The following is a 14171-nucleotide window of genomic DNA, read 5'->3' on the forward strand; positions in this document are numbered from 1 at the left end:
AATTTAAAACCGATCGCCCTTCTGTGAGATATGTCGATGAGAAACAACTGATCTCGTGTTCGAATCCCACTTCAAAGTGACCACACCACGCCACAGCAGTGACCGTTGCCAGTGGCCATACAAGCCGCAGATAAGGGCCCCTGCTCCGGGTAGTTCAACAACCATTTATACACAGGTTTTACACGCTAAAACAAGCCACCCCGATTAGATTAGGGCCCCGCTAGTGGTTTAACTACTGTTTGGTGGCCAGTTTGCACAACCGCGACATGGGCTCGAGGGCCACCACAAGACTCGTCGGCGTTGAGGACCGCCTGCAACGAGTGTTTTACCCAACGTTACCTCCTCGTCTAGACATGTCGCGCGCGCAAAACTTCGCTGGAGGTACGTACCTACTTGAAAAAAAAAGTCCCCTCTGTACATGACAGCGTGGAACATTTTAATAAACATTGGTGGGCGCGGTTTTCCTGATTGGCCACGCACCACGATCGCACACAAACCCGGGACATCAGTTTCCTTTTGGTTCTGTTTTCCCGCCAAACAATATGCAAAAATATAGCGGAGATATATTTTAATCCCCGAGGCCAGGCCGGACCCAGTCCAAGCCATCAGGTCCAAGAACTGCATGTACGGGGCCCGGCCGTCATCATCATCAGCAGAGATTAATAAAGGAGATAAAAGGTAACATTAAAATGTGATAAAATCTTAATAATGTTATAATTATACACGCCATGCACATGCACACGAACGCACTCAGCTCATAATATATTCATCTGTCGTGATATGATATCTGGCGGTGATCTTTGCGGTGCGAGCACATAAACTATGAGTTAACTGTTCAGTTATTGATTAAATTATTGCCACAACATCGGGGAAGAGTGCTGGAGAGAGTTAAACCTCTACTGCCCAAATTTTTTTTTCGATTTTTTTTATTTTTCCCGTGTTCAGGCGGCCATTTTGAGCAACTTTTGTTCTACAAAAAACTTGACTTCTCTTGTTTTATGTTTTTGTTGTTTCATTTTTAGTATTTTAATTTGCATTTATCTTGTTTAGTTTATGTTTGTTTTTGGTAGTATTTGGCCTATTATACAACCTCCTATCATAACATTTTGCCTATCTAATTTTTTCATGTTTTTTTAGCCACTTTTAAAATTTTTTGCTTGTTTTTCACATTTTCTGCTATAAAATGGCACCATTATCATTTAAATTGTAAATAAATGCGTAGAGGCATGGTCTGGGACACTAGAAAAATTACTGCATACTTCTTTTTACCTAAATTATAGGAAATGTTAGTAAAAAACACATCCAAAGTTGACACCTAAAAAAATACATTTTTGAATACATTGGCAAAGTCACAAAAAACAAGTAAAACTTCCAACCCATAAATTTTCTAAAATTTTAAGAGTTTGAATTGGTTGAAAATGGATTTTAAGTGATTTTTTAAATCGAAGCTCGTCTAAAGGCGGGGTTGGGTTGTAGAGGGTTAAGAGGAGAATTGAATTTGAGAATTGAGCATTTTGAAAACGCTCCAATTGACAGAATTACATTTCAGTTAGTTTTTACTGAATCCAAAACACAATTCAGATAAAAATGCTTCGAAATCGTTCTTACCATGTGCCTCCATTGAATCTCCGTTTCCATCTCCATCCGCCATTTCGACGTTCCGAGAAAAACGCGTTTTAATGTTTGACCTTGAATAAACAAAAACCAGAGCACGCAATGTAAACAATAACAAACACGTTTTGTTTGACTGACCATTCTGTGCATTGTCCCGAAGTTTGGTTGAAGTTGGTTGCTGGAGTCCCGAGTTATAATTACAAATGTTTACGGTAGTCTAACTTGTACGTGCGTCAAACGCGTTCTGACCTGGAACCCCTTTGGCCAGTTGTCGCACTTACATCAATTTTCAGGGAGTGACAAGATAGCACGACATGATTGAAACTTCTTTCATATGAAAAGTGACAAAAATGCACGGAGTTTTTTCGGTTTTTATTGAATATCTCAGGATTGAAATCGAATTTTGGGGATCTGTGAAGGTCACAAGGTTAGCTGCACAAAATGGTGTTGTTAACTCAATTTGGCCCAAAATGCATGTGCGACAAGTTAGCACGACGGCGATGAAATATCATTCAAACGGTAGAACTTATCTCAAGATTTATATTTTCAAAATATATACAAACAATGTTCATGTACCTTTTTCAATACTATTGTATACAATAGTGCTTTTTTTAATGCAATAGGTTTAAAATAGCGAGCATTAACCGGCTCCGTGGCTTAATGGTTACGGCTTCTGCCTCACAAGCAGAAGGCTCAGGGATCAAATCCCGGTCGGTACCATTGAAGTTCGGAATCAGGAATTTGAACTTTGAATATGAACAAAAACGAAAAATGAATCAAGTGGGATTCGAACTCACACTTTTGGATTGGTCTAAATATAGATCGAGTTTCCTTCAGATGCCCCCAAATATGAGCTTGATTGGACGTAACAGTAGCTGGCGCTTTACATTTGAATTTAAATGGGATTTAACCCGTAATAAAAGATTTTTTCAAAAATGACAATTTTTGAGGTACTTTGGCCACTACAGCGTTTATGTAGAACATTACTGGCGTGTAGGCCAGATCCTTGCGCAACTTTTGGTATATATCCAGGTTTTTTAAGCGAAGATGGCGTTCGAATTGTGAACGCCCGAATTGTCAAAATCGCGCAGCAGCACTAACATTAGAAAAAAAGTATGGCTGTCATGCCATGGCACACTTTTTTTCGTAATGTTGGTACCACTGCGTGATTTTGACATTTCGGGCGTTCACCATTCGAACGCCATCTTCGCTTAAAAATCTGGATAACATTGAAGTTTGGAGCACTTTGGAGCTCGGTACAGACATTCAAAGATTGGCATTTTTTTCGAAAAATCGTCCCAGGCAATTTTTTTTTCGATTTTTCGAAAAAATGCCTATCTTTGAATGTCTGTACCGAGCTCCAAAGTGCTCCAAACTTCAATGTTATATATACCAAAAGTTGCGCAAGGATCTGGCCTACACGCCAGTAATGTTCAAAATAAACGCTGTAGTGGCCAAAGTGCCTCAAAAATTGACATTTTTGAAAAAATCTTTTATTACTGGTTAAATCCCAAATACTAATAAATATCATTCAAGTGCTTATAATTTTTATAGGGTTGTCAGATCTTCAGTTGAAAAGGACAAAAACCACCCTTTTTGCAAATTTCCGGACCCCACACACACAGAAATTTGCTCAGAATTTGAATGAATCTGAGTCCATATGTATACGTAAAGGTGGGTCTAGGAAGCTCACCTCACTGAGGTGAGAAAGGCTAAAATCGAGAAAAAATTGCAAAATTCTCCCAATTAGTCATAAAAAACACATTTTGTGCGCTCAACTTGAGGGGAAGCATGCAAGATCTATGAATTATTCAAAATTATTTAGACAGGGCCAAATGGGTTTGCTCCATAGATTGTATGGAGAATGAGTGCAGCTCAGTTCAGCCGGATTGCTGAACACAAAATAAAAATTAAAGAAAATTTCCATAACTAAGCATATAAATTGAATCAAAAATATCCATCGATCCAACCAATTCTGCACATACAAAACTCCACGCAATACGACGGCCTCGCCAATTATCCGCTTAAAAATACCTCAAAAGATCAATCAAACTTGTCAAGCGCCCATAAATTTGATTACCTTCCGATAACATTGCTTGTTTCCTTTTTCGAAGCCAACGACAACAAGAGAACATGGGCATCGACGACGCCGTCGCCACAACAGATTCCGCGACTGCGGGTCCGTATGGCCATCATACGTGTCTGGTCCGGTTGACTCCTTGTACGCGCACAGATCGTCACTGAGTGGCCGCACCACTTTGGGCTGATGCCGCCAACGATTCTCCAGAAGCGTGTGAAAGAAGCAATAAATTATGAGCCTATCGCGGGTCTTTGCGCGACACCAAGAAGCCATCAGCGACGACAACCGGTAGCAACGGTTCCAGTGGACCCGATTGGGACGAAGCGGCGAGATATTGTCACGGTCCTAAATTGGCCGGGAGGGGTCGTCCGTAAATTGCGACACTGATCGATAAAAGGATTTTTAAAACGTGTTCTAATAAGACGCGTTACGTCATCCGTAGTCAACCTCCTTTACATCGAAAAGTAAGATGAATCTGGGCCGTATGTTTCTTATTTCTCTTTCCAAAGTATTTTCTCCACAATAAATAAGGAATCTGGCGGGTATGGTGAGCTTTGTTGGCCGAAGCCACCAACCGTTTGGCGTAGTCACGCAGTCCTTCTGGGCCAAGCCGAGAGGTGCCAGTGTGACTGATCATGCCAAGATGTATTAAATTCAAACAAATATCCGCACCCTTATCGGTATCGCGATCTTTTCTTTACGGAGGAATCGAATAAATTAGCGTGGACTGGGGTAACTTTGGTTAAACAAGTTTTGTTGTTTTCCAGACTTAATTACACATAAGACAAGATGAGCAGCATCCAACCGAGAGGAAAGAGTTTGTGTGTAGTTTGTTCATAGCAATATCCTCAAAAATAAAACTAAAACAGTCTTTACATGTTCTGTTACATGAAGATGTCAGTCCTCGAGTGTGGTTCCAATTAGCACCACATGTCCACGCCGACCTCAGCTAACTGTGTAAAAAAGTTTCACAACTCTATTGATGGTACAAGACAGTCGGTCCCAGCGTGAAACACCACCACCAATGGGGTAGCAGAAAAAAAGAGTAAACTCTATAAAAAATAAAAACCCCCCGCCGTTGGGAAAACGGCAAAATTGCAATTTATGCTGTCCTAACCATATTGGGCACTGATGAACAAGATATGAGTTTGTTACTGTTAATTTCATAATTTACCGCCTTTATGAATGCCTTTTTGTGCGGTAAGAGAGGTATAGTCGCGAGCCCTTCGGTCGGTCATTTTATGGTCAATCAGGACGGGCGCGAGCCATATGGCGAGGAAAATGGAGTCTTTTTTGGTCTAACAAACGAAAATGCCGGCCGTGTTGGCCCCTGGAAAAATGTGGTCCAATAGTTTAGAAGCCAACTTATTGAAACATTGCAACTTCTGTTCATTAGGGGTTTTCAACCAAACAAAAAAGTTCTCAGATTACGGCAAACCGAGGTTTCCCTTGTAGTGAATACCCATAGGGACTCTCATGCCAAATATCATCGCCTGTGCCCAGCAAGTTGAAATTTACACGATTTAATGAAAAATTGTCTGTTTCATAGAAAAATATCATATTTTGTTCTAAAACCTTGAAAAATGCGTTAAGATTGCCTCGCATTTCACCAAAACCAATACCATCATCTTGTAGTTAATTTCATTCTGAACAATTTTGCTTTTTTAACATTTGGTTTTTGTCTCTTCATTGCCAAGATACAGCCATTTTTGTAAATTAAAAATAGTGAATTTTCTAAATTCCCTATGAAAACTCAATTTTGTCACTTACACTACTGTTTCAGCTACTGCCAGCATTTTTTATGGTTTATAACAGCAGTTTACAAGCGAAATCCATAGTATTAATTGATTTGAATATGTGACGTAAGCACCATTACGAAGGAATGCATTTGAAAATAACCGCCTTTAGTACAACACATTTTTTAAAGATTTTGATGAAAAAAACTTTTTAATGAAAAATATTACTCACATTAATACATATGTTTATATTTACAAATATTTGGTATTGGTTTTGGTGTCAAATTTAGATGGATTTTTGAGAAAAAATCGTAAAAATTTCAGACAATAAAATTCATTTTTTCAACTTTAACATGCTGACAATGAAAAATGACGACTTTCTGGTTCAATGTTAATACAACACATTATTGGTATGACTCCAAACTATGATTTAAAGTAAAATACGAGGTAATCTGAACGCATTTCCAAGGTTTTAGAACAAAATATGATTTTTTTTATGAAAACTGTCCATTTTTCAGTAAATCGCAAATTGCGAGTTCTAAACGATTTTTGAGAATTTTCCGTTGTATGAAAACATTGTTCCTGAGGCAAAAATCTATCGAAATTCGAGTGAGCCTAAAGGTTTCTACGACATCGCCTTTTTTTGGGACACACTAACAATGGTGAATTCATTTAGTTTTTTGAAAAATGAGCCGAAGCCGATATTTTTGATCTGAGCAACACTATTTATTTTGACCCGGGAGTGGAACGCACTAATTCTCCATACAAAATTTGGAGACAAACCATTCGTCCCTGTCTAAATATTTAAAAAATTAAGGTGGAGTGTTTCAGAAGACTCCAAAGTAGCAAAAAAGGTAAAGAATTTGTTGGTCGATTATTGTTTGAATTATTTGTTTTCTTGTGTTGTGTGCCAATTTTTTTTGTGCATTTTTGATTGAATTGAAATCGGTCAGATTGTTATAAAGACATTACATCACACAAGTCTCATTAGGCTGGTACAAATTTTCGTTTAAGTTTTTGTCAACCCCCCCCCCCCCTTCAAAATTGGCCCGAAAAATCAGGGGGCAAAACAATATTTTTTTCAAAAAATTCAAATTTTTAATGAAAATTCTAGTGCAATCAGCTGAAATTAATTTAAAATGCATTCCCCTTTTGGGTTGATTTAAAAATCTTTAGAACTTTTGAAAGTTTCCGATGTTTATCATCGCAAAAAGTTTTGTTTTTGTTTTCTCCAAATCTTACATTTTTTTAAAACTTATGATGTCAAAACAACTGAACTAGTGTAAAATGCATTTTAAAACACCTTTTCCATGCAAATGTTGAAACTTTATGACTTGTTATTTCGATATTTTTATTTTTTTATTTTTTTTGGCCACCCACCTCCCCTCGACCCCGGCCGGTACCGAGAGACAAAAACTTTGAAAAATATTTGCATCGGTCTGGTCTAAATGCTTTCAAATGGGCATAAATATAATAAAAAATGTTTAAAGTTATTGTATTACTATTCCAGTGAATTTTAGGCTAACAATGTTGATCCATTTTCACATTTTTATTGTTTAAAAGCATGGAATATTAACCTCCTCCTACCTGGTCTTCTGTCAAAAGTATTTGCGTTAAAACCAGTCTTATTTACAGAAATTACATCACACAAGTCTCATTATTGACATCCGAGAAAGATACAACATTCAAGCACGCATCCCAACCCAATCAATCACCGGGATGAGCACACTCCTTGCTCATTACGGGCCGCAAAATAAATGGATCGTCAAAATTATCCTATTCCATATAAAGTCATAAAAACATTTTTCATCTGCGAAGGCCCATCTCGATTCGATGCAGATAGGGTAGATGTCCCTATTTTGGGTCCTAATTTTTTCTCAAGGGTTGGTTGGGCGTTGAATAAGTGATGGATCTATTTTGGCCTTCAAAACTAATGAAATAAAATCAAGTAACAACTGTGCGGAATAATTTAAGATCGTCAAATTCATCATCATTCTGCCATACTAGACCCAAAATAGGTACACTCGCATTGACGTGCGCCAAAAACCGCTCCTTCGGCACCATCATCAGGCTCATCTTCGAAGCTTCAAAATGAAACTGCCACGCAATTACCGGGGCCGCCGCCAACAACAATAATTCTGAATGGTTTCGCTTTTCAGCTTCCGACGCAACATGTCCCCCGCCCATTTTGGACGGACGCACTTTCAACCGGCGGAGGAATTCGCGCGCCAACATGTCACGACTTTATTGTAGAAGTTTCACCCAGTGCGATTCTTTTTTGGGGTTGATTTTGCTTTCATTGCTGGCCGAAGGCCGTTTGCGGTTTGGCTCTTGCAGAAGAAAGCTCAAACTTGACGTCCACAAAACGGAACGGAACCAGCTCACGATCTTTGGCCGGGTTCATGCGCGATGGTACAAGCTGCCAATCACGATTGGCGCGCGCATTGTTACGGGCAGGGTGAGTAATGTGACTCAACTTGGCGCGACCCGTGCGAAGAAGTTCTACATGATCACGAGCAAGTTCGTCGCCTGGCGTGGCCCAGGTCTTTTCGGCATATTTTGGGGTTTATGTTGTTTTTTCGGGAGTCGGGCACGCTGAAGTAATGTTATTAAGTTGTTTCGAAATTGCTTTCAGGAAATTGTCACCGATCGTGATCGTTGCCACTGTGGTGGCAGTTTTATGCAGATTTCGACGCATGCAGTTGGAATTGGTTATAAAAGTGAGACCATTTGATGGTCAGCTTTCAGTTTCAGCGACGGTTTGATTCGGGAATGAACTAAAGTTGATCGCGACGGAAATGACTGGGATACTGGTGATCTTGTTTGGATTGGTGATCCAAAGTGCACTTGGGGATGTGTTTGCCTCGAAGAGTATTACCAGAGCGTTGGTACCTCCACGTCGGGAAAGTGATTACAGGAGAGGATATCCTCCAACAACCTCTTTACCGGAAGTGATAGTGAATCGTGATTTTGTTAGTACAACTGTGACTCCTCAAAGAGATTCTCAAGGATATTTCTACGATCCACCGAGTAATGCATACATACCGCCGGAACAACCATTTGCTGATGAACCAGTTCCACCTCCAAACCTTGCTGACGAGTATCCATCGATCGACAACCAATACCTGCCACCAAACGAGGATCTACCCCCACTAGGACCACCGATCTTCTCCGATCCTCCCACAAACGAGTACATCCCACCTGCCCAACCACAACCTCCACAACGGGACGAGATCGTGATCGTTACGACGGAAGCCGGCTACCAGTACAATCCACCAAGTTCTCCAGCTCCTCCGTTTGCCGACGAAGGAGTATCGAACGACAACAACGGGTACAACTACGATCCTCCAGCAAACGGATACCTTCCTCCTACCGGACGAGCTCTGCGGGACGAAGTCCCGAACGGTCCTCGAACTCCAATCCGACTTCAGTTGAACGAGCTAACCTGTCTACCGAATGTCGGAGGGTTCTTCCGATCCACGATCACCATCCAAAGCCCGATTGATAGTTCCCCCCTCGTTGACATAGAAGACGATAGCGATCTTACCGGTTGTAACGTGCGCGTAGATCAGACGCGAATCACCGTCAACATCGACGTCGCTGACTTTAGCAAGTGCGGTGTTCAGCAGTGTGGCCCCAGTGCTCGTGAACTCTGTCTAAGACTTCGGTTCCCCCAAATCGGGGGCATGCGAACGGTTACGGACGCCATCTTGACGCTGCAGTGCAAGATCCAGCAACGGGTCGTGGCGAGAACTCATTCCGTCCGCGTAGGAATCAGCAACGACGCTCAGACAAGAAGTGCCAGCGACACAGGAACATTCGCCTACGGCGGATCCCAGCGGCCCTTTCGTTCCCAGCTAGGTCTTTTTCGGAGAGGCCAGGGCAATGGGAACCGATTCACGCGATCGCTCGAACCCGGCGGTGCCGTCATGCTCGGCGAAGAGCTCCTGTTGCGAACCCAAGTCCGCAGTGGAGATGGTTAGTGTGCTCGCATCACCCGCCCACCAACAAATCCCTCAAAAATCCGAACCTTACAGACTTCCCCATTTCAGGCTGGAACTACACCCGGCTGTCGGATGTGGCGATGCTGAGGCTGTCGGCGAGCGGGACGGTGCTGAACTCGGCCACCCTGGTGACCACCAACGGGTGCCTGAATCCGTCGATGAAGGCCGTCTGTCCGGCGGCGCCGGTGCTGGAGACGCCGCTAAGTTACCGGTTGGGACTACGGGCGGCCATGTTTCAGGGGATGCGTAGCGGAGACGAGATGGTGCTGAGGGTGCGTGTGGTGGGGTGTGTCGACCGGCGGGAGTGCACGGTGGTAGGTTGAGGGGTTTTGTGGTTGGTTTTTGGGACTTTGAACAGCTTTGTAGTTATAATTTCTAATACATTGGAAATTATAGCCTGTTAGTAAAACACTTTGTGTCAGGTTAAGAGAGATTGGTTGGTTCGAATTACTTTTTGCAACGCAAGACCGAGGAGTTGAATTCGGATTTCGGATTTAATGTAGTTGGAACATGTTGAGGACCATGAGTCGGAGAAGACAAATTCTGAGAAGTTATTCTTCAGAGTCGGCTTAAGGGGTTATATACATGTAGAAAATCACAAAATTTAATATTACAGAAAATTTATTAAATCCACTTAAAAGATGATTTTCAATCACTCCTGAAAGTTTCATGAAGATATTTCATGATTAAACTGAGTTAGAGTTTTGCCATGCGCAAAGCCAACTGTCAAACTTTCTGAGCGTTTTTCTCTGAACACCAAGTTGATTTACGGGTGCCACGATATCTAGAGATGGGAAGGACCAAATTGACTGAAATTATGGGTGAAAACTCCCAAGACATATCCCGTGTGCATGACGAAGCCCGATTTTGAAATTTTGAATTTTCAAAAAATACAAAAAATAAAAACTGGCTATTTTTTATATGAAAAACAGAAAAATATTTTTATCTTTTATTTAAATAAAGTTTTTGAAAATCGGCCTTCGTCATGCACACGGGACTGGTTTAACGAGTCTTCACCAAAATTTTGAGCCGATTTGGTCTAAGCAATGTTGAGATATCGTGGCACCCGTTTTTGAAACTGCTAACTTCAAATGGCTATATCTCGGCAATGATACAACCAAATGTTTTCAAGTTTGTTTTGTTAATAGATGAAAATGTATATTTTAATGCCCCGAAAACAAATTTTGAAAAAAGTTTAAGTGTGTGCTCAAACCATCCTCTGACATTTTTGCCGATTTACATGTATGTAACCCCTTAACATAACTTAGGTGGGAGAGTCGGAGTCGATCGTTTTGGGTCTTTTGAAGAGCTTGTTTCAAAGTCGATATACACTGAGAAACTGGAGTCGGAATAATTTGTAATTTGTAACTTGATTGTTTATTTGTGATGAAAGCATTTTAGTTTACAACTTTCTATCAGGTTAAGGAGGAAGTCGAAATGTGGGCATTCCGGATGATAAATGTCTTTAAAATTCCACGTAGTTTGACATCAAGCAAAACAATGTAAATGGGCCAAGACGATGTATAAACAAACAGTTCATCCTACTTACGTCCTTACGTCTAACCTACTTACGTCAGTTGATGTTTACATTAAGAACGGTCACGATTAACTTCTTGTTTACACTTCGTTTTTAGCACATAGTCATTGTTTTGTTAGATATGTCAAATGACTGCGGGATTCAAAACCAAACAAGCAAGGAGAGGACTGCGCCTTAGCCCGCACGGCTATCAGGCCATTGAAGAGTTGGAAGTATTAAAGCTAATATGAAATATACGTTTCGGTCAATTAGGTTGCCCATAGTGAAAGGCTACATATTTCAGCATGTAACACTACATACAATTTCGTGTAATGTTATACAATTTATTTGACATCCAGGCTAGAATCCATCCACGCTGACAATCCTCGAAATTAGTGTTGATCTGGTTTTTCTTAGTGGAGCATTGAATACATAATCAGTCAAGTTTGATATGTTTAACTTCGAAATATTTCACTTGAACACTGATAGTTGACATCATTTCAACCTTGACTTTTTTCGGGTCAAAAATATTATAGTTATTTAAAATCAATCCATTGAAACACTACAGCCAGGATTCGGAAAAAAGCAACTCCGAAAGTAGTGTCCAGACTCGATTATCTGAAGCCTTGATTTTCCAATGTTTCGATTATCCGCATCAGGATTAAAAAAATCAAGTTCAGCGATATCAAATAGCTCAAATTCGATTGATTTGAACATTATCAAAAAATACTCTAAATATTCCATCATCGTCATATAGTCGCCATCTTTGGTTACATATTCCCAAGTCATCTAAGTTTTTTTAGGTTATATCTAAGATCAACGACCCAGAATAAGACAGAAACAAATTAAATAAAAATTAAAAATGAAATTTGAAGATTGAAGAGAAATGTTTACGAGGACTCTGGATAATAGAGTCTGGACTAAATTTTAAAGATCTTGCAACTCTGACTGCAGTTATGAGCACTAGTTTTATTTGTATTTAGAAAATGTCGGATGCCACAAACCTCGACACTCGAAACCCTTTCTGATAAGACATACAATTTGACGATGGTATGGCAACACTGTACAAAGATATTGAGATATATGTGGGATTTAAGTAACTTTATGTCGATTCGTAAGGCCGATGCAAATATTTTTCGAAGTTTATGTCTCTCGACTCGGACCAAAGTCAAGGGGCAAAAAAAAAATGAAACTACAAGCCAAGGTTTCAACATTTGGATGAAAAAAGTGTTTTAAAATGCATTTTACACGCGTCCAGTTGTTTTCCAATAATCAGTTCTCAAAATATCGATGTATTCACGGAAAAAATATTTTCGCGGCAAAAAATCTTTTTGGGGGACTGTGCCAAAATGTTTTTAAGGGAGTTCAAACATGCTAAAGATGACACAGGAAAATGCATTTTCACTGGTTTTCAGTTGATTAAACTTCAATTTTAATTAAAATTTTGAAATTTTTCGAAAAAATATTTTTCTGCCCCCAGATTTTTTGGGCTAATTTTGAGAGGAGGGAAGGGGGGGGGGGCAACGGCATAAGTACTGTTTAATTTTTTTTGTTTTAATAGAACGTCAAATAGTAAAAAAAAGTTTAATTTATGAAGGTTGGAAATTTGTAGTTTCATAATACCTAATTGTTGATGTAATTTTGCGTCAATTTATGTAGAAAAAGTATAATTACATATTAGAAGATTTACACATGATTCCTGACACAAAATCTATCCACAACCACAGTTCCGTATTAACTTAACATATTATGTAATTTTACCATGATTTTTTACTGCGTAGTTTAAATCAAACTGTACTATAAACTGTTAATCAATGTATCTCCCCTCTTCCAGGACAATTGCGCAACCGTTCGATCGAAACGTGATGTCTCCGACAATTCCTCCACCGAAACAACGACATCAACGACCACCACGACCGCACCGCCATCCCCGGAACACGAACTTCCCTCGGAAATCACCTCGATATCGTTCCGAATCATGTTGCCATCCGACGACGGTGACCTTCACCCGGTTGACTCGGCGCCCTCATCATCGCCGTCGGTTCTCACGCTCACCGCGGTGGCAATTTCGCTGATAGTGGTGACGGCCCTGCTCGTACTGCTGGCCTTCGGGAAACTGTATCGAACCCGCAAGCAACATCCGACCTACGACGAGTATCGATCGGATTAGAGAGATCGGTGGAGGATGTGTTGAAAAGGGCGGATCAGCATTTTGCCAGCTGAAGTTTTCTCCAGTTGATTCATCAACTGTTAGTTAGTCAACTGCCAACAATGCTATTACACCCTTTTCAAACGTTACCCCAGAAATGAAAGTGAACGCTTGACTAGAGTTCTGCCTGCGCGCATGCCTTAGCTATTAAGATACCGGCCGGATCAAACAGATGTTCAGGGAACGAATACTCGCTGATGCACAAATGTGCAACAAAAAAAAGTGTGCAACCACAAGTTCGTAAAAAGAAGTCGAGCCCCGTCGGTTAAATAAGTTATTATATTATTTATTGTCGCGTCGACTGGTTTGTGTCGTGCGGATTCTACCGAAGAAAAAAAAACTAAGTCACTTGGGAAGCAACAGCAAAGAAAGAAAAAAAACTTGGAAGCTTAATGAAATCTCCTGAGAGTTCTATTACCTCATCATCGGTGGACGATCGGCGGCACGATCGGTCGAGTCGTTTGGCGCGCGCATTTTGTACCAACTAGTTGCAGAGGCCCTTCTATGAACGGTTGTGGTCTCCAGGGAGAAGGGAACCGCAGTCTATCAGCAAGTGATCGTGAGCAACTTTGCGATTATTATGAGTTTTTTTTGTGTAATTTAATTTAATAAATTATTTATATTTATCATAGCTTTTTTTTCTTTTCATTACCCCTTTATAATTGTGATTGGAAGCTGTCAATTAAATTTCAATCAAATAGTTATGAAAAATGATTGGAAAATAGCTTGAGTTGTTATCTAATCTTCAAGGTTTGAAACAGGTTATCCATAATAAAAAGAAATTTTCTACGACTTCCAATAACGATTTTTCGTTTTTCTGAGAATTGGAGATCCCAGTTTACACACACAAACTTGGTAGCTGTCCATAGAAAAATGTTCTGATCGATTTGGCATCTTCGGTAAAGACTTAATTAGAGTGGCGGCGATGTTGCGGAAACCTTCAGGTTCGTCCGGAATTTGATAGCTTACTGTGCCAAGAACAATGTATCGAAGAGTTTGACAAGCTCATATT

The 14171-nt window shown here is 40.3% G+C and overlaps 2 protein-coding genes across 5 annotated transcripts in view; one reads left to right on the top strand and one right to left on the bottom strand.

Moving 5' to 3' along the window:
* The window catches only part of LOC120417572 (uncharacterized), a 76965-nt gene that overhangs the window by 2429 nt on the left and 60365 nt on the right, over positions 1 to 14171 (bottom strand). The gene's annotated exons all lie outside the window — the stretch shown is intronic.
* LOC120417573 (uncharacterized) lies at positions 7468 to 13566 on the top strand. The gene is made up of 3 exons (XM_039579682.2): positions 7468 to 9408; positions 9483 to 9748; positions 12785 to 13566. The coding sequence occupies exons 1-3, from the start codon at positions 8229 to 8231 to the stop codon at positions 13118 to 13120; spliced, it is 1782 nt and encodes a 593-aa protein (XP_039435616.1). The 5' UTR covers positions 7468 to 8228; the 3' UTR covers positions 13121 to 13566.

Source organism: Culex pipiens, chromosome 2, assembly GCF_016801865.2.
Source record: "Culex pipiens pallens isolate TS chromosome 2, TS_CPP_V2, whole genome shotgun sequence".
NCBI lineage: Eukaryota > Metazoa > Arthropoda > Insecta > Diptera > Culicidae > Culex > Culex pipiens.